At 37.3% G+C, this 19,619-nt stretch overlaps 1 protein-coding gene across 1 annotated transcript; it reads right to left on the reverse strand.

The window, feature by feature from the left end:
• Window positions 1–3,058: 3,058 nt before the first annotated feature.
• On the reverse strand, window positions 3,059–14,585 carry soat2 (sterol O-acyltransferase 2). Its single transcript, XM_042407526.1, has 15 exons — window positions 14,456–14,585; window positions 14,069–14,127; window positions 13,757–13,881; window positions 13,570–13,623; window positions 12,901–13,008; window positions 11,740–12,022; window positions 9,693–9,768; window positions 8,725–8,809; window positions 8,266–8,311; window positions 7,814–7,943; window positions 6,868–6,965; window positions 5,897–5,995; window positions 5,494–5,629; window positions 4,800–4,945; window positions 3,059–3,430 (listed from the first exon to the last, which is right to left on the reverse strand). The coding sequence occupies exons 1-15, from the start codon at window positions 14,532–14,534 to the stop codon at window positions 3,374–3,376; spliced, it is 1,581 nt and encodes a 526-aa protein (XP_042263460.1). The 5' UTR covers window positions 14,535–14,585; the 3' UTR covers window positions 3,059–3,373.
• Window positions 14,586–19,619: the final 5,034 nt, after the last annotated feature.

The raw sequence follows: 19,619 nt of genomic DNA on the forward strand, positions 1-19,619 counted from the left end.
CTGATGATTGCTCATAAATCTTGATGCGTTTATACTGGCTGCATTACATGCTCAATTAGTATAGTACATGCTGAATTTCATACTTGACAGCTTTGATTTTATCCATTTATTGTGTAATTGATCCATTCATTTATGTCATTTAGATTGCATCACACATTCAGACTCAGTTAACAAAATGAGAATATCTATCTACCATACCACCAAATAGTTTTGACATTAGCAAAGCTAAAATAAAGCTGCGCTGATGATGTTTAATATTAAAAAATGGATCAAATGTGTAAAGTGAAAGTAGTCGCTCAAATGACAAACCCACAAAGAATTATTACCCGGCTCTGCAGTTCCCCTCAGCTTCATTTGATTTGATTTCATTTTATTGTCAGATTTCTCTGAAATATGTCTTGCATCACATGGTGTACCCTGTTTCACATACATAACCAAACACAACATTTAGCTGCACATCAAAACTAACACTACAAACATACTAACAGACTATAAATAAGCAGCTGCAGTGCATTCACTTTCATCACTCGCTTTCACATTCAGTGCTTAGCTTACACATGTACACAGTTAGCCTAAGGAGGAGTAAAAGATTCAATTTATGCATGTCATCTTTCCAGCTTTTCTTAATTTGTTTGCACTGAATCATACTTCAGTCTTCTACTGTTAAGTGTCTGTCTGTCTCTTTCTCCTAGTTGATCTATGAAGCATTTTTATGTCTTTCAGCTCATTGTTTTGGTTTTGCAGACGGCAACTCAACTGTTTAGATTCAACCTCACCACTCATATCCACCTTGTTACCAATCACAGGGAAAGAAAGAAAGCAGGCAACTGATTTCATTAAAAAAAAAAAAAAAAAGATCTGATAAACCAACTGTACACTACCTGACCAGCACCACATGGCAGACAAAGTTAGAAACTAAGAGCTCTTTTCCACCACAGAAACTTAACCACCTGTAACCTTGAGTCTCTAAACAGGCAGTGGAAACAAAAGCAGAACCCGGTACAACAGCTGCAAATTCAGTTATGGAAAAACACTTATAACTGGTGAATATAGTGGGGTGTTTAGCAGCTGAAGAGCCAAATTGTGTATTTTCCTCTGAAGTTAGAGGAGACCAAAACAGAGCTAAAAGGAGAGTGAATGTTGGGCTTACATTCAACAGCTGGCCAGAAACATGACTCCAAAAAATAAATAAATAAAAAATAAAATGCTAATGTCTACTGGATGTATTAATAGACAACTGTTTGATAAAGATGTTTGCTATAACAACTTAATAAGTTGATAACATGACAGTGTAGAGTTTTCAGCTTGTCCTGCTTCCCTAGAGTGGCCCAAAAAAAACCCTGTTAATACTGGATAAATGTGAGGGAATTAATCAATGTACAGGGTTTTTAATTTCTGCTAATTTCCTTTCCTCCCCTTTTATTAATGCTTCAGAAATATCCCAGCAGATATCATCTCAAATTGAATCAGTTATATGGAGAAAATTAAGTTGGCTCATTGATGACTGACACTGACAACTGTATCCACCAAAGAAATAACATATGAGACAGCCCCTTTGATGTACAACTCAAAAGAAAGCTACGAATAAAAAGGATGTCAAACAAACTTTTTAAAAGCATACAGATGAATTCAAACACAACATTTGATCACGCATGTCAAAAGCAGCCGCAAATATATTTCATGTCGCAGTTGACGCTGTCTCTCGCTGTGCCACTCTGAGCTCCTGTGGTATTACAGTATATCAGTTTACAGAGCATTACATCACTAATGCAAACATTGTACCAGTGTTAATCCTCTTCTTCCTGTATGACTTCAGAGGGACGTGGCAGGCAGACAAACACAGGCTTTGTGGCTGACTGATAAGAGGCTGTGCAGCCAGTGGTTGGTTGGTTAACGTACCTGTTCTCTCCACCAATCCCTGCGAGCTGAATGTCAACCGAGACACGATTAAACATGCAGCAAACATTGCAGCCCAGGTGCCCTCACTGTGGAAAAGCCTGTTTTAAGTTGTCACTGATTTGGCTTGTCTTGTGTGAACTGTTTTCTACATCTAACAAAAAATACAATCAAAAACACAACGCTGTTACAAAACAAAAATGAAATCACTCCCCTTTCAGGTTTTGTAACCATGTCTAGCTTTAATATAAATACAGCAAAAATAAAAATGCAATCACACATTTTATTCACGGAGTAATATTTTTTTTTTCTTGAGAGAGTTTCATTACAGCATTTAAAGATCCCCTCCGGACATGTTTTAAGATGTCCATAAAATACTCTACTTTGAATAATAATTTATGTCTAAATCCTTAAAATGACATCTACTCCTTCTCCCTCATTATAAATACCAGAATGGATGAATATGTAAATAAAAAGTCTCTATAAAAAATATAATAAAAATAAAAAGTCATTTTCAGTGTATGTGCACTGGGAGCTTCAAGTTTCCACATCACACTTGTGTAAGTTGAATACCGAATCACGACTGACTCTAAACTAGTCACAAATGTCACAAATCATGCACATCCTTAACTCAGATTTAAGGAGAGCACAGAGAAACTTTCCCCCTTCAGTAGATGAATGTGAAAACAACCTTCTAGTGTCAAACTCTGTGCACATACATCATTCTGCACAGTGAAGCTCAAACATCCAACTGAAGGAACAAGAAGAAAAACACAATTTGGTTTGAAGGGAACTTTAAATATATTTAATAATTTAAGGAATTAAATTCAGGGACGTAAAGAAATTAAGATTTCTTACAGCTTGTAAAAATATATATATACATTATACAGTACATATTTTGCCCCCTGCACATTATTTTGCACATGACTTGGAGATCGAGCTAAGAGGCAATTTCCACTACCAGCACCTTTAAAGCTAGCTAATGAATTAATTTATTAACTTATGTTTAATCCATACACACACAGAAATGTAAAAATGACAGATTTTCACGAAAGTTTGCACTTCATAAACAATTTTTATGTCAATAAATGGTCTACATGTTAATTAATATGCAACAGTTTGCTTACAGTATGATATTCTATCAGCACTTGATAATAAAAAATAAACTGTCCACACAGCCTGATTTATTAAAAACTAGTCAATACTATCAGTACAAATGAAAACCAGTGGTGATCAATTTAGTGACGCAAATATAACATCACACCTAAATAACAACATAAAGCTAAAAGTGACAGTCAGACAATCTTGACCCAAAGCTTCTTTACACACTGAAAATAGAAAACATTATATATTTACATGTCTTTCACGATGTCCTATCCATCATGTTTAGTTCATTGTGACTCCATTTATTTGCATTCCTCCATCCCTTCTTCATTCATGCTTCCAGCCCAGGAAAAAAATTCAGCTTTCAGCAGCTTCATCTCTGGTTGCTGCACGACCAGGAACGAGGCGTCACCAGCTCCCAGAAACTATTCTGTTAGGAAAGAGTCAGAGTTTGTCTAAATATTCATGTAACTCTCCTCCTCCTCCTCCTTCTCCTTCTAGTAACATTATCTGCAATCCTTTAATATATAATATCTGTATGATTTAGCATTTAAAAACCATATTTATTATCACATAATAATCTAATTTTACAGATGTCACTACTATTTTTAGATAGTCGTTATCTGTGTTAAGCCATTGTGTGTGTGTGAGTGAGTGACGCCACTGGCTTTAGAGGATGCCATAGCTGAGGATACACAGAGATGGAGTAGTTCATAGTAGAATAAGTATGTTAAGTACATCTGTGCCCATCTGTCGTGAAAATCCCTCCCTCACATCTGTGACTTCATCAAAGACTTGGGGTTTGAGGGGGGCTTTTTAAGGGTTAAATACATATCAGATTTTCTCATAAGTCTGTAAGTTGGGTGTGTGCTGGGTGTGTTATCTCTTTAAGAACACATTTATGCACTTTGTATTTGTATATACATATATGCATGTGTGTCTTGTAGTAACAGATGCTCATGAATGACTGCAGAGAAGAACAGACGACAAAGCCAGGATAATGAAACCGTGATTTGTTCAACAGGCACGCTCATCTGGTTACTGACGTCTGTGTGACGTCCAAGTCGAGTACCATGGTGGAGTAATTTAGTTAACTCATATATATCTGTGAGTTTTTTCTAGTGTTGTAGTCTAGTCTCAGTCAATGTCAGATGTATTTCAAGTTTATTCACCTGCTAGCTTCAAACAGAGGTCAAAGTACTGTCTACTGATGTAGTGCAGTGTACTAACAGACACTGAAATGTTTGCAGCTTCATTTGAAATCCACAACAAACAGTCACATGGTGTCTATGTGTACATATCTGTAGCTCTGTCTATTTAAAGGAAAGGTTTCTGATGTTTTTTTTAGTAATGCACAACTTCACAGATAGCCTCATCACTCGATTCTGATGCATCTCTTCAATGGATTTAAACACAGTGCAGTCAAGTGGGACAGTTGTTTAGACTTTCAAACAGCCTGATAAATCTCTCAGAGGAAGAATCCCACAGTAAATTAATATATTTTTTCATATATAATGATGAAAGAAGTGTAAAAAATCTCACTTTCTGAATGATTGCCCAATTGGATCGTGTGCAAGGCCATTATGTTTCTAAAATTTAAAGCTTTTGACAAGGTTGTGATCTGATTCTATATTAAATGATATGAAACAGCTTTTTAAAAAGGTAGATAAAAAGTAAACCTATTTTTTAGAGCAGAAACAGCATCACATAAAGATACTAATTTAATCAGCACAGGACTATTGCATTGCTCCTTGTGGCCTTTTCACTACCTGCAGAATACATGTTGGTGGAGTACGTACCCCTGTCCGAGGACATTGTATCTGCGCGTACCACTCCTGGCAGTACAGACACACCTGGACACCTTGACCGAGGAAGAGACACGCCCACATGATGACGTTGAACACGGGGCTCTGCCGCTTGTCGTTCATGGTAAAGTTGAACACCACTAAGAGAGGACGACATGAAGGAATGTTGTTGATTTCAGTTTTTAGGGTATTTGTAGTTAAACAGTAACACTCTATTTGTGTAAAGGCTGTGAGGACGTTAGTAAGGGACAGGGACAAACACTGAAAGCACAAAAAGTACAAAAGAACACATTCTGGCAAATGGCAACTTTGAGTTGCAGAGGACAAGGACACAATGCACAAGTTTCTTTAAATATAATGAGAGCACTCCTCTGAAAAGAGCTACAGAATGTCTGTTAGAGTGAATAATTACAGATTTTAACTATGAAGGCTTGAAGGCAGAGTCAAGGAAGTGAAAGGGGAGATTTACATATTTTTAACAAGCTATGAACATGCAGTTCAGAAGGACTGTTCAGAATTCAGCAACTGTAATGATGCACTGTGGGCACTAAATATTTTCTTTCTTGTTTTTTTTATAATTTATTTTTCTCTTTTTTATCTTTTCACATAATCATAACAACCATGTCAGAGCACAGAATGGCAATCATTCTGTGAAAATTGCTCCCTGAATAATGAGTACATCCCTCACCTCCAAAGATTGCAAAGAGGACAAACATGACGGGATAGAAGAAGCCGAAGCCCATGGCCAAGGCGTACTCATGGACGACAGCAGAGACGATGAACACCGAGAGCATGGCAGCTGTTCGGAATTTCCTTTTCGACAGCTGCAGGGATCAGAGATCGAACAGAGAGAGAGAGAGAGGGCTTGACTCACAGTTCAGGGGTCAGGCTGGTTCAGAGGAGAATTTGTGTCACTAGAATTACAGGATGGATGTTAAGACAACTATACACACATGTGACTCCCTGCTTTGCAGATAAAGACATAACCCACTAGGCTATAACATTAACATTTTGTTTATTGTTATTATTTATTTGTTAACTGTTTGTGTATTTAATATAGGTTTGCTGTACTGTAATGACACTCTGCTCACCCAGAGGAAGTCTCTGTATCCGTAGTAATAAAGCCAGTCATGAACCACCACGTTCCAGGTACGATAATAGTTTGCAAAAGATGTAGAGTTCCACCAGTCCTGAAAAAAAAGAGGATAACTCAGTTAATGTGTGTGTGGATCAAAATAAAAACTGAAGAGAGCGATCACAATTTTGGGGCCTGAATTCATTTATACAGTTAGTTATTTTTAAACTACAAAAGACTAAAACAAGACTACACATTGTTAGTGTATAGATTAAACAGATGAGATACACCATAAATTGTATTATTATTTGTTTATACAAGCTAAGGTAACTGGCTCTAATGCACGGACATGAGAGTGGTATCAATGCTTGGATTTCCCAAAATGTCGACCTTTTCCTTTAACCACACAATTCAAACAAAGGTGATCCATCTGTACGTAGCTTTAAGATTTGGCCAAGAGACAACAGTTGAAAATGAGCTTTTTGGCTAACACTGGCACATTTACAGTAATGCTGATCTACGTGTATTGCAAAAGAATTCAAAAATAGTTCTGTACAGCGCACATTGTTTGACTTTTGGTTCACACACAGCAGCATTACACACAATACAGTGGAAGATGCATTTTCAATTCAGAACAACTTTCAGCTTTTTTTTAACGCTTAAATAAACCAGCCAATTAGACATATTCATGCATCTTGCACACCCTTAGTCATGGCAGAAGGTCACATGAGCACAGAACTAGAGGGGAAGTGGCAAACATTGAGGGCACACAGGGATTTTCAGACACCGTCTAAGTCAGGGTTTAGTCTCAAGAATGAATCGTACCAGTAGTATTTGATGATGGAAAAGTTGAACTATTTTGGGACCATCAAGCCACCCTGCTGTAATTTCACTTGACATTAATCATAAATTCCCCATCTGGTAAAGTAAGTATATTTGAAAATAATGATTCACATGGGAGGTGATGCCATGCAAAACCAGTCATACCTTGTAGAACATCCTGTCAGCAAAACGCAGCAGCTCCCCAAAGAGGTTGAGCCAGCAGTGCAGGAAGGCAAAGAAACACAACAGAAGGAGCATTATACCTGAGAAAGCCACACACACACACAGAGGGAGAGAGAGAGGAAAGAGGGGTTATGAGAAACAATTTGATTCTGGGCATTTGTCCCAGCTTTCTCTTAAGAATTGTAAGTTGACACTGATGCTCTTATATCAGCACTTACTAAAAAAGCTATTCACTTAAAGAGAGTAATAAACATGCCAGTGTTTGAATACCTAATCTAATTGCATAATAGCATCTTTTAATCTTATCACTGATTTAAAACACTGGGGACTGTTTCCATTTGTATTAAAAGTAATACATTAACCAGCGCTGACTCACACAGATGAGAGATAATAGAGATTGTAAGCAGAAGTTACAGTACTATGTTGCAGTCATGGGTTTACTTTAGTTTATATGTTTGCTTTACATCTGACTTCCTTCTATTATTGTCTGAAAAATCCTCCAAAAACAGGCTCCATGTGGCATGTGCAACTATGTACTGTAGTTGTCTGTGTGTGTGTGTGTGTGTGTGTGTGTGTATGTGTATGTGTGTGTGTGTGTGTGTGTGTGCGTGCGCATGTCTTCCTATCTTTCAGAGAACCAGTTTCATTTGAAAAGCAGCAGTGAGGACATTTCCGTGTTGTGAGGACATTGTCGGCGGTCCTCACAACTTCAAAGGACAATTTGAGGGTTAAGACTCGGTTTTAAGGTTAAGGTCAGAATTGGGTTTAGGTTCAGTTTGGGGTAAGGGTTAGGTTTAGGCATTTAGTTGTGATGGCTAGGGTTAGGGTAAGGGGCTAGGGAATGCATTATGTCAATGAGTGTCCTCACAAGGATATAAAGACAAACGTGTATGTGTACAATTCATGCTTTTTGGCTGATAGAAAGTACCTGGTAATATTGAGTTGAACACAGCTAGAACCATAGTCCGTTTACTAAAAGGCTGGTTGGTCTCAGATTTGAAGAGGGGCACACAAAGGCGCACCAGGATGAAGTAGCCATAAAACAGGCAGCCCAAGATCTGCAAATGAAACATAACAATGTTTTTAAAAAGGTTATGACACCCTAGAATAAGGAAAAAACAATATAGATCCTGCTTGTGAATCAGCACTAGATATATGAAGATAGTGATCGACAGTATGATGTCAAAGATTAAAGCTTTAAAGCACTTGCTATTAAGCACACTGTGACACAAGCACAATCTTTTCTAGGTCAGTAACCCCACAAAGGAATGCTTAGCTCATCATATTATGTATTCTAATTAAAAGGTGATTAAATGTGTAAGTGAAAGTAAAAACATCTTAACACAAAATACTTTACAAATTGTACGCAGAGTTTCGTACCTTGCCAAGAGTAACACCAACATACTTCCATCTTATGTGGGTATTCCTGCAAAGAACAGACAGGATGCAACTATGTCAGAAATGCATACTGTAGTACTGTACAGAGCGTCTATTGTGTGTCCTTTTCTTCATATCCATATAGAAATTAGGGATCCAGATCCTGTCTCCATCTCACTCTAACTTGAACACAAGTGCCATTAATTTAATCTCTCATCAGAGGATGTTTTTCAGGGTCCGTCGTCTAATGTACATTTTCATTTGTCATTCTGATGGGTATTGAAGCAGCAATTAATGAGAAATCCCAACAACTACTTAGATTCAAGTTGATGTACCAAGAGTTTACGGTACAAAGATAAATGTGACAGCCATTTGTCATTTGTACTTGCATCATTTCACTAATTATAAGAGCAGAAACAGGATGAGTAAATGGGATCGAGGGAATGGGACAATGTGTCTTACCGGGGATATGATTCCCTGTAGATAAGAGTTGGACAGAAAAGGAAATAGAGATAACTGGAGAATGTTGGGAACCTGGGATTTTCTCCTGAAAGACAAAGAAAAAAAAAAATCACAACAATTTATTAGTAAGTGTGACCATCAAAGGGTTCAATTTTGAGGCCTTAAACATGGTGATGATGGAGCTTTTATAAGTCACAGGTTTCTTGGATGATTTGTTTTAAAAGTTTTTAAAGGTCTGCGACTCCAGCAAGCTTCTTGTTTCATTATGTGACATAATAGCAGCTATTTAACATTTCCACTTGTGATTTCTAAAGCTTCATTGAGTTTTAATGTGGGAACCTGTTAACAAATAGCTGTCTTTAACATTAAACTAGTGGGCTTATTATGGAATCATTAAGCCATTATGTGAAATTGTCTGCGTAAAAGCCTCTAATCTCTTTTGCTAAATTATTTTCTGTATTTCAGTCAAGCTTTAGCATCTTACCAACACTAAAGACATTTAAATATGGTAAAAGAGTGCTGTTCTGTGGAAATCTCTTAAACAAGGTGCTTATTTTCTGTCTGTCTGCCGCGCAGACATCTCTATAGACACTTCTATCAGTTTTACTGTTTTGTTCAAGACTATTTCATTTTCTCCTGGAGGTATTTCACTGCACATTGTCAGTATTAAAGTTTATTACCATGAGTTTTCACAGTCAAAGGTTCTGGAGAGACATTAGTTTCCTAACATTATCTCCCACTAACAGACTGTTACAATCCTCTCACCTCATGGGGACGTGCATACTTGAGGTTATCTATTGTATGCAGGGTTATTCATTGTTAGTTTTTACATCAGCATGAATCATAATGCGGTAACCCACTGAGATCTGTTATCGTCATTTTTCTCCAATGTCCGGGAGCGGCACTGTGAGTAATGATACTGCCTGAGGAATAAACACACCTGACATCAAAACAAATCAATACAATACCTTCCTTTGGTGTATTCTTCATAATAACAGGGGCAGTTTCTCTTATGAATGAGTAGCTCTTCATCAGGAATCGAATCTGAAGAAAATTAATATCTGCAGTTATTATGTGAAGTGAGACATGATGTATCAGTAATAATAGTTTCTACGTTGTCTCTCTATTACATGAATAGGCAAGATTTCTGAAGCGAAACATTTTTATGGCCTCAATCTCTGGTCTCTACACATTGACCCAATGATAGATGATTTATGTGAATTAGTTAGAAGATAACTTCTGTAATTAATCAGGAGGAAGTACAACTAAAGGAAACTGTATGACATGACAGCTGGAGAATTGGTTTATCTTTTTCTTTTAAAGCAATTCAATGAATTTAACACATTTATATTTCATTTGTGCATCAACATGTATATCAGACAGTGTTTAGATGGGATGGACAGCCTCGGAGTTACAAATAGACTGACTGGACCCGGGTCAGATGAGGATCAGGACCGGGTTTCCCAAGAGCATCTAAGCACTGAGATTATCTCACTCCATCGAATGGAGCTCAAATGATATAAGACGGTTTTGGGAGACTGAGGCCAGTGTAATAAAGAGGATGAGGAGGTATTACAGCGTGGGTCCATGATGTACAACCGTTGGCTACACTGAGACCTGCTGCCTCTTTGATGGCTTTCCAGTTGGAAAGCTCCCATCTCTGCTTTCCTTATTACAATGTTCCTGCTGAGAGCAATGAATGGCTGCATTTATAATTTGGATTACCAATAAATATAATGTTATCTATAGAGTGGGGTGTTTTTTTCTGCGCAGGTCGTTTCTAATAAGGATTTTTATGCTTGGGTTTTATTCTGTCTGTTTGATTTTATGCTCAGCAGCAGTTCACATTGTAATAAAAATCACATTAATCATTCTGCAGGAGTTATTGAAATAAATGTATTGAAAAGAGGAAAGCTGCTGGAACTGCAAGAAGTACATCTCTACTTGTGTGAAAAATGGAGTTTTGAATGACAAATTGTGAAGCGTATTTAACTGCTATTCCTATTTGATCACAAATGTTGCTCTACATCAACTGTCTCATTCTTGCTCAGTATCATTGACTTAATGCATCAACTCACATTCATATTCCTTCATATAAAAGTACTAGGCCGCTTTTATAAACTGTCACTTCTCACATTTACTCTGCTGATTCCATATGCTTACTCTGCTTGCTGTCTCGTCTTCCATGACCCTAACCTCCTAGCTTGATATTGTTGTCTAAGCTAAGCTATAATGTTCATGTACGTATAGTGTTTTAACAACTATCTCTGACTCTGCACTGTTATGTTTCAAAAGGGGATTAGTTTTTCCAGCAGAATTGTTGTTGATGCTTAGATTCATTAAGAGTTTTCTCAAAGAGCAGAGCCTTTTCCACTAATTCTAACTGTATGAATATGAAAATTCTTTCTGAAATTATTAATTAGTGTGTCCACAACAGCTGCAACAAGTATATAGGCTACAATACATAGAGTAATGATGCACACTGTGATTTGTTTGATGCATCTAAATAACACATCTCATCTTTATTATGAAAGCAGACTGAGACTCAGGAGTTTTCAAATTTAAGTTTGCGTTCTCTGTGTTCTTTGTAGTCAGCATAAGTGCCAGCAATACTTTGTCTCCCCAAGTGGTGTTGCTAAAGGATTAGAAGGTGCTGACAGTATACACGACTGTCATAAAAACCCTTCAGCTTCTTCAGCTTATTAAGAGGCTCATAAATAGCAAGGGTGAACTAGTTTTGATGTTCAGTTGTTATGTTTAGTTTAGTTATAATTTCCAGCTATTTTAGCTTCTTTGTGCTATGCATGCACATGTCCTCTATTCTGTTACATTTTATTATGTTCACTGATATTATGTTGTACATACACAGGTGACTTGTTTATCAGTGGATTAGATGTCAACTGATACTGGATTTTTGAGGCCAATATTGATATTTGAAAGTTTAAACGATATATGAGCCAATATTTGTTTATTTTAATATCAATATTTATTCTTGAAACACACACAAACACTCACCTGCTCCAATATAACAATAAACCGTGAGGCTGGCGGCAGCTGGTGGTGTACGACCACATAGATGGGGAACAATCCCAGCACGCAAGTCTGTATGGCAGACAGCACTAGACCTGTCCCCAGGGACAGCCCCAACTTGGAAGGGAAGCTGTGGTACAAAGGCCCCCAAAACACCAGAGTGTAGTAGGGAACCAGCAGGGTGTAGGCAAACATAAGCATCCACACCCAGGTGACTGTCCCCAGTTTCCCAAAGGCGAAGAAGAGCAGGTCAAACTCCAAGACCAACCTGAGATTTAGGAACAAAATTAAAGTGGTCAGCTAGCTGAAAAAAAGAACATAACATAAAGTTCATACAATGAATCATTGCATAAAGACAAGAAAAATCATTATTAAGAAATTAAAAATAGATGATTTTAGTTTAGAAAATCAAAAAACTGAGTGGAAGCCAGTGGACAGTTACTGTATGTGTATAACACCATTTAAAACCCAGCCATTTTGTTCTGTACGAGCTGAAAAAGGCACTTTGGATGAATATTTTAAACAAAATCATATTGAAGCATGAATGATGACTTTGATAAATGTGCAGGAATACTGAAGTGCATTGAGTTTTGCTCCCATTAATTTCTCCCATCTGAAAAGATACCTCTGGTGATAATAATGATAGATTTAAATACCCTCTCATTGCTGCATGTCAAAGGATTTGTTTAAAATTCATCAAGGCCAATTGCAAGTGCTATTATTTTTTTTCATTGATTTACCCATCAATGTTAACTGAGGGCAGATGTATCGAATAATTTGCACACAGTGGAAATGCCCGCTGGCATTTGTTCCAGTGAGAAACGTAAGAATTAAACTTAGAAGCCTGCATCTGCAAACAGCTACCAAATCATTACTGTGCTGCCCAAAGCAACAGCAGAAATACTCAGAGGGATTGATTGCTCTATCTTTCTCCTGCCAGATGAGCAGAGAGGCAGGGAGGGATGGAGAAATGGAGGGACACAATAAGGTTTAGCTGGAGAAAAGAAAGATAAGAAGTAAGAAGTTTTTTTAAGGCTTCAGGGTAGCTGAGTTTCTATTAGACATAGTTCAGGGTCGTAGAGTTTGAGATGTGTCATTGCTGTAAACATACACGCCTCCACAAGGAAATGCACACGTCTCACAAACCTGCCCTGGTCAATGTAATCGACAGCCAGCGTGCTCAGGCAGAAGATGAGGAGTACGGCGATGAACATGTGGTAGATAGTCCTGATGTGGCTGATCTCAAACAGTTCACTGATGAAGAGGAGGAAAACACAGAGACAGGATTAGAAAATAGTGTCGTAAGAAGCAGCTCTATGTTGTATTTATGTGCTTATCTGTTGTGCTGTGTTCATACTGAAGGTTTATTGAGCTATTTATATGTATGACCTGTTTCCGTATGAAGCGATACAAATACATGTGGCCTCATAAACACTGATCTTTGTAATACTGTAGACTGTCAATCTTTAACATGTTGCATAACTTTTCTTCAATATATCATACATTCTTACTCAAGTATTCCCAGCTATCTTGCACTCATCAGGATAGTATATGAGGCAGTTTCTTAGGTGACTTAACAAGATAAATATTTATTATAATAATAAAATAATAATACACAACATACAAGCAAGGTTCAGTCTAAATTATGGCTAAAATATACCTGATGAAGGTATGATAAGTACAAATTTTTGGAAATGGTATATTGGAGTATATTGGTTGAATGTTGATGGACTTGTACAAACGTTCACACTGGTCTGCACCTCACTGTGCGTGTTGTCAAACTCAGAAAACAGACTGTCAGTCTATCATACTTACTCCAGCAGTGATGCCCTGTCCATAAATACTTTTCCATCATCCATCCTTTGAGATCTAAATCAAGATATGCAGAATAAAAAGACATAAACACAGACATCTTTTACAGCAGTAAATGACAAGACAAATACATCCACTAAACCAGTAAGCAGGGTGGAAAAAAAAAAAGTTCTCCTCCTCTGCTCCTCACCTAGATGAAGGTTTTTTTGTCGACTTTCCATTAACTGTTGGCTGGATTTGGGTGAAAGTCAGAGCGTTGTCTAGAATATCATTGAGCTGATCCTGGACCTGCTCCATGATCTTCACCTTCGCTCTCTACAGGAAGACACATGCAGAGAATCATTTTAATTTTCTCAACTTCTAGTTTTTTCATTCACTCCACTTTCTATGTACATGTAGCTTCCCATATTTGCACACTTTTCTCTTTTCAAATGAGTACGACAGAAGAACGGCAACATTAATGAGGGACTGTTGGCCAAGATACTGGCTGAAAGTGGGTTACCTGTGCATGTTTCTGCCACTGTTTCAGATCTTCTTCCTGTGCGTTATTATGACTACCAACTGCAGAGAGAAGAACATATTTGCCTAAATTAGTCATCAGTCAGTACACTGTACACATGGTACCTGAGACAGAATATTCAGTGCAAAACTAGGGAGGAAAGAAGGAGAAATAAATAATGGAATGGAAGTAATAAATAAATAGAAATCCAACATTCTGCACATTTTTCTTTGAATAACTTCATATGAATGAATGAATGAATTATTACACAAACAAAAAATACAACAGAATATGCATCTACTTCCAAAAAACAATACAATACAACACAATAACACAACATAGAATATTTTCTATGTATGGGGAAGTATATAAATATATTATTGTGCATACCATGACTAGAGATCTCATCTGATGTATGGGCCTTGACGTTTCTGTGCCACACTCCATTAGGTGGCTCTGCAGCTGTCATGGTTACCACTGGTCCTGGCCACAACACTTAGGACTATAACACTGAGTGAAGGATCCTGTGGATTTCATAGTTGCAAGTTAGTCTTACACACACTGTTGCTTCCCTGAGGATAAATGATGGAAATTTAAAAATAAGAGCTCTGAATTTGTTGTTATGTTGGTAGAGTAAAGATGTGAGACCCTACAAGCACTAGTAGAGCCCTTTGAAGAAGAATTAGGATCCACACATGGCTCAGTTTCAATTCTTAATCTGAGGTAAATCCATATTAGATCATTTAGAGCAGAAATCAGTTGCTGCACTGCACTCTGTGAACTGAAACACCCCAATAACTGATGTCAAATCAGATGTGACATCAGTTATTGGACAGTTATTGTGACATCACTGATGTGAATAGCTGTAGCTTATTCTTTGTTGAAGTTTGACGATGTAGCACTGAGGATCTTATCTAACTATAAATTTAGAGATTAAATTAGGTCACGCGCCCATTGCTGGCAGGTTGCCTCATACTAAAAGGAATTAATATTCATGATAAGCCTCAGTTCCAAGGAGGTGAGGCTCCTCATGTGAATCCCAACCTGAAGAAGTGTATAAACTCTTGGTCTGATTGCAGGAACATATAGGTCAGGGGTTTTGACCGGTGGTTACCCACAATGCTTTTCCATAGCAACAGTGTTATCCCCAGTCACTGCAGCTTAGTCTAAACAATGTAAACAAATGATAAATGATAAACTAGCTACAGATAACATACGCAGAAGACTGAGGGAGCGATTGTGTTAAATAGACTTCCAGGGAGGGGTGAAAGACAACGAGTGACCTCATTTTCTAATCCATGCAGTTTGATCGCTCCTCAGGAGAAATGTCAATAGCAGATAGGCTTTGCACAGATGAATGAAGATAGATTATACATTATGTGGCAGCGGCTCATGTGATGGCAGAGAAAGAGATGTAGACAAAATGCTTTGTTTTTGAGCAGATTAACTCTTACGCAACACATCTTTGTAAAGTAATTTTTAGGGTAAATTGAGGGTGAGTGATCATGTTTGGTCATGTTGAAGTTATTGGCTGGTCTTCCTTTTTATTTTTCCACTTCCAGCATGTTTAACTTTCCTCTCATTCGCTTAAATGTAAGAGTTGATGAATGTGTAGTTGCTGTTTGTAATAGGAATCATACTCAATCAACTGATTTTACGAACACCAAATAATTTGCACCAATTTTTAAACTTTTCAACAACATTTAGACTTTTCAAGATTGTTTATTAGTTTATTATTGCATTCGTCTTACAGGAACTGTCAGAAAAACACAATGTTTGTGACATCAGCCACATGGTTTTGAAACCATGTGGCTCATCACCATCTTTGGCAGTCATTGGGGTCAGAAAATCCAAGTATGGACAAAGAAAAGGATGCGTTTATTGAACTGAGTGGAAGCGATTGTAATAACATTTTTATGACATTTGTTATACTACATCTTAAGGCATGTCTGCATTTTGGCCTTTTCATTTAGTTTGTACTGACCTTAGCAGGAACTTATTCATGAGAACCCTTGAACTCAGTAATTCAATCCACGCTCTCAAAAAAAAGCTATTTTGAATTAAAGGTTACAAGGTCTAAACATTCGAAGATTTTCATTTTTGATCAATTTTCATCCATCAACAGCAGAAACTGTGACATATTGCCCAGTGCCAAGGTCTTCTTAGATATTCAGGGTTAAAAATATGAACATTGAGCATTCTTGCAGTGTATTAGACTCTGATCAGTACATTCAACTGATAGCTTCATGGCATCTTTTTCTTAAAAAGTTACCTCCAAACCACAGCTTGTGAAATGTATCATCATTAAAATGAATGTTGATGATGTCTAGGATTAGTATTTCAGATGATGCTGTCCTAATCAGACGTGATCACAGCTGTCAATGAGAAATATCAGTCAGCTTGAGCTAAACTGATGTTTGAATGATGAACACATCTTCAAGATTTGTGGTATTTGGGAAATAAAACCGACCATTTGTGGTCATATTTCAAAACAAACCTTTCAGTTTACCCCCTGGTATGTTTTTGTTGTTGGGTGATTATAGTCAGAGGAATTACTGTTAAGTCAATATTTTATTGTGTTATTGTATGCTGTTCACAAAACTGCTTAACTTTCCTTCAGAACAAATACTTTAAAAGTGATCATAAAATCAGAATACCGAAAACCTAGTCATGACCTATATCTTATCATTACTGATGTATGACTATGCCACTTTTATTTTATTGCTTTGTGACTCATTTTGCTGTCTTCATTTACAGAACAAACTCAGAAATTTTAGTAAGAACTTTCAGCAGTCACACTGTTTTCATTCTATTCTGTATTTTCTGATGTTTTTAAAAGTACAACTTGTTCAAAATTGTAGATAGTACGAACTAAAGAACTGTAAAATTGTAAATCATAAAAGTGGCTGATGCCAGACACAGGTTTGTCAGGTGGACCTGACATTCAAAATAAATATTAGTCATTCCGTCAGCTTTGTACTCACAAGGTCTTCTATCCTTGGGTTCAGTCAGCGGTCCACTGGGTGAGAGGCTCTGTTTCAACTGATGCTTCCCCACCTAGAGAGAGTTACTGGAGTGAGTTTAAATAAGTCTGTGTCACAGTTCTTGCGAGCTGTGTCCTCTCCTTTTCTCAGCTACTATTTTGCACTTTGCCCTCTTGGCTGCTGGCTCTGGGCAGGCCAAGTCATCTGCTATCCAACCCCATTGCACCTCCTCCGCTGGATGTGTGAGGTCATGCAGCAGAGCAATAAAATCTGATCTATTCACTGGGATTCACAGAGGCTGTTATTGCAAAATACATGTACCATATCTTATCATTGATTTTTATGTACTTTATATTTTGGCATAGCTGAACAAGACTGAGAGTCTACAGCCATGCTAGGGGTTCTGTGAGACTGTATTTAGGAAAAGTGGTGCTCTGAGCTCAATGCTAACATCAGCACTTTAACATGAACTTTAATTGCTAATTAGTACTTAACATACAAGTACAGCTGAGGCTGATGGGAATATCAGATATTACTATTCATCTTGAGGTAGACATGGATGTCTGCACCAAATTTCATGGTAATCCGCTCATTAGTTTTTGAGACATTTCAACCAAAACCACACATGTCAAGCTCAAGGTGGCACTAGAGGAAAACCCAGAGATCACCAAAGTCAGTAGAATTCATCTTCAGACCATGAAGACCGTATGTACCAAATATCATAGCAATCCATCTGATAGCTGTTGAAATATTTCAGTCTGGACCAAAGTAGTGGCCTGATGAATAGTGCCATCCACAGAACCACACAAAAATATCTTTTTAGCTGTAACAAAATACCTCTGGGTATGTCTGAGGGTCATCATTTGGATTAAAATATTTCTGGAAGTACTAAGTTGAAGGCAAATTCGTGACTAAAAACAGCAAATCCAGTTTAACACTTCAAAATATACTTTATGCAAATGAATGAATAATACAAACATTTTCTCTGTTCTCTCAGTGAAAATAAACATCAACTTGTAAATTTTGTTATTTGTGGACACGATCATGTCTGAAAGCTTAAGTTTATGATTTCAGGCTAATTAGAAAATAATAAATTAAAGCACTTACCCTAGTTCATTACAGCAATGTGTGGATCTCACAAAGCTACAGCTAAAACAAATACAAGATGACCAGTCACGCATTTTGTAATGAAACTGAGCGAACAGAATGACGGCAAAGGTCATTTACTCTGTGACCACTGCCTTAAAATTATGTGATTGATTTACGAAATCAAAGCCACAGCAGACAGTGGAGCAACAAGGGTAAACAAGTCCACCTCTTGGGAGCACTAACCCTTCTGGGTCCTGGATTACTCTACTAATCAATTTGTTTTGGTTGAATGTCACTGTCTAACTGTGCTTTTTTTAGCCGATGCGTTTTTTCCTCTTTTTCGCAATAATTTGAAGCATGTACACATTAGTATCATCATGGAAGGACACAAAAAATGTCTCCATGAAACGTTCCAGCACAGATGAGAGTTTATCCTTCCTATACATAATAACTAAACACTTAAAATATTCTTTCTATAGACTAAATCAAGAGTAACAGTAACACTATGAAGCCTAGCGTTTTTTATCTGTCTTATTTATTTTTTAGATGCTAAAAAATGGTAACAAATAAGTTGAAAAACTGTTTAATGTGTCTTTTTAAAATGCTAAACATCTCAGAGTAGCAAAGTAATGACCAGACAGTGCAATTATGGTATGTATCATCTTTATTGAAAGGAGTTTTCATGAGATAACAGTACTGTTTCTCAGCAGCTACAGAAGAAAGTACTGCATGCACTAAATCACACGCTATAAACAAACTGACCAACGCACAGATGTACAAACAAACACAGACATTTTTGCCTCTGTCTTTTTTTCACCACTTTACCATTCTTGTCATGTTCTATTTCTGCATATTTAGGCTACAGTATCACATATTATTTACTTTGCCAGAATATTTTCAGATCGGTTACAGTTACTGTAAGACAAACAGACCAATAAATAAATTCTACACTCATCCAAAAGTTTAAACTTCAGACAGCTCTGTATACAACCATAGTGCATGTCAGGAGAATAGTTGTTTTCTTATTGGTTTTCATTGATTAACATCAGGTTGAAAAAGAAAAAAGAGGCCATTCACATTCAACTCAAGGTTTCTATAGGTTGTGTAAACACACCTCAGAGATAATGTAAGGTTTTGAAGTTCATGACATTTTTTTACCCTTTGGAGAAAGTCAAACTGAACAATTGTAGTATTAGATACTTATTTGAAAGACTTATAAAGAGGAACAAAGAGGGAAAATAATGTGATAAAGTGCTCCATGCATTTGTAATAAGCCTCAATATAAAAAGAAGAGAGGGTCGCAAAATGTCAACCCAGATAAAGAGACAGCTCCTGTTCTCCACACACACACACACACACGCACACACATACAGTACACACACATTCACACATAGAGTACAGTCCCTCCACTGTCAACCTTGACTCTCTCATCCTGACTGGCTGATCAGGGGGTCAATAAAGAGAGTGCGGCGGGAGAGACT

The sequence above is a fragment of the Thunnus maccoyii genome, chromosome 3 (genome assembly GCF_910596095.1).
Source record: "Thunnus maccoyii chromosome 3, fThuMac1.1, whole genome shotgun sequence".
NCBI classification, from domain to species: domain Eukaryota; kingdom Metazoa; phylum Chordata; class Actinopteri; order Scombriformes; family Scombridae; genus Thunnus; species Thunnus maccoyii.

Excerpts from the sequence above, each read along its gene's own strand:
- soat2 (XM_042407526.1), bottom strand. The coding sequence starts at position 14,534 with ATGACAGCTGCAGAGCCACCTAATGGAGTGTGGCACAGAAACGTCAAG. Across the intron at positions 14,128-14,455 it reads AGATGAGATCTCTAGTCATG|TTGGTAGTCATAATAACGCA; the intron begins GTATGCACAATA and ends TTCTCTCTGCAG. Across the intron at positions 6,966-7,813 it reads GTTCAACTCAATATTACCAG|GTATAATGCTCCTTCTGTTG; the intron begins GTACTTTCTATC and ends TGGCTTTCTCAG.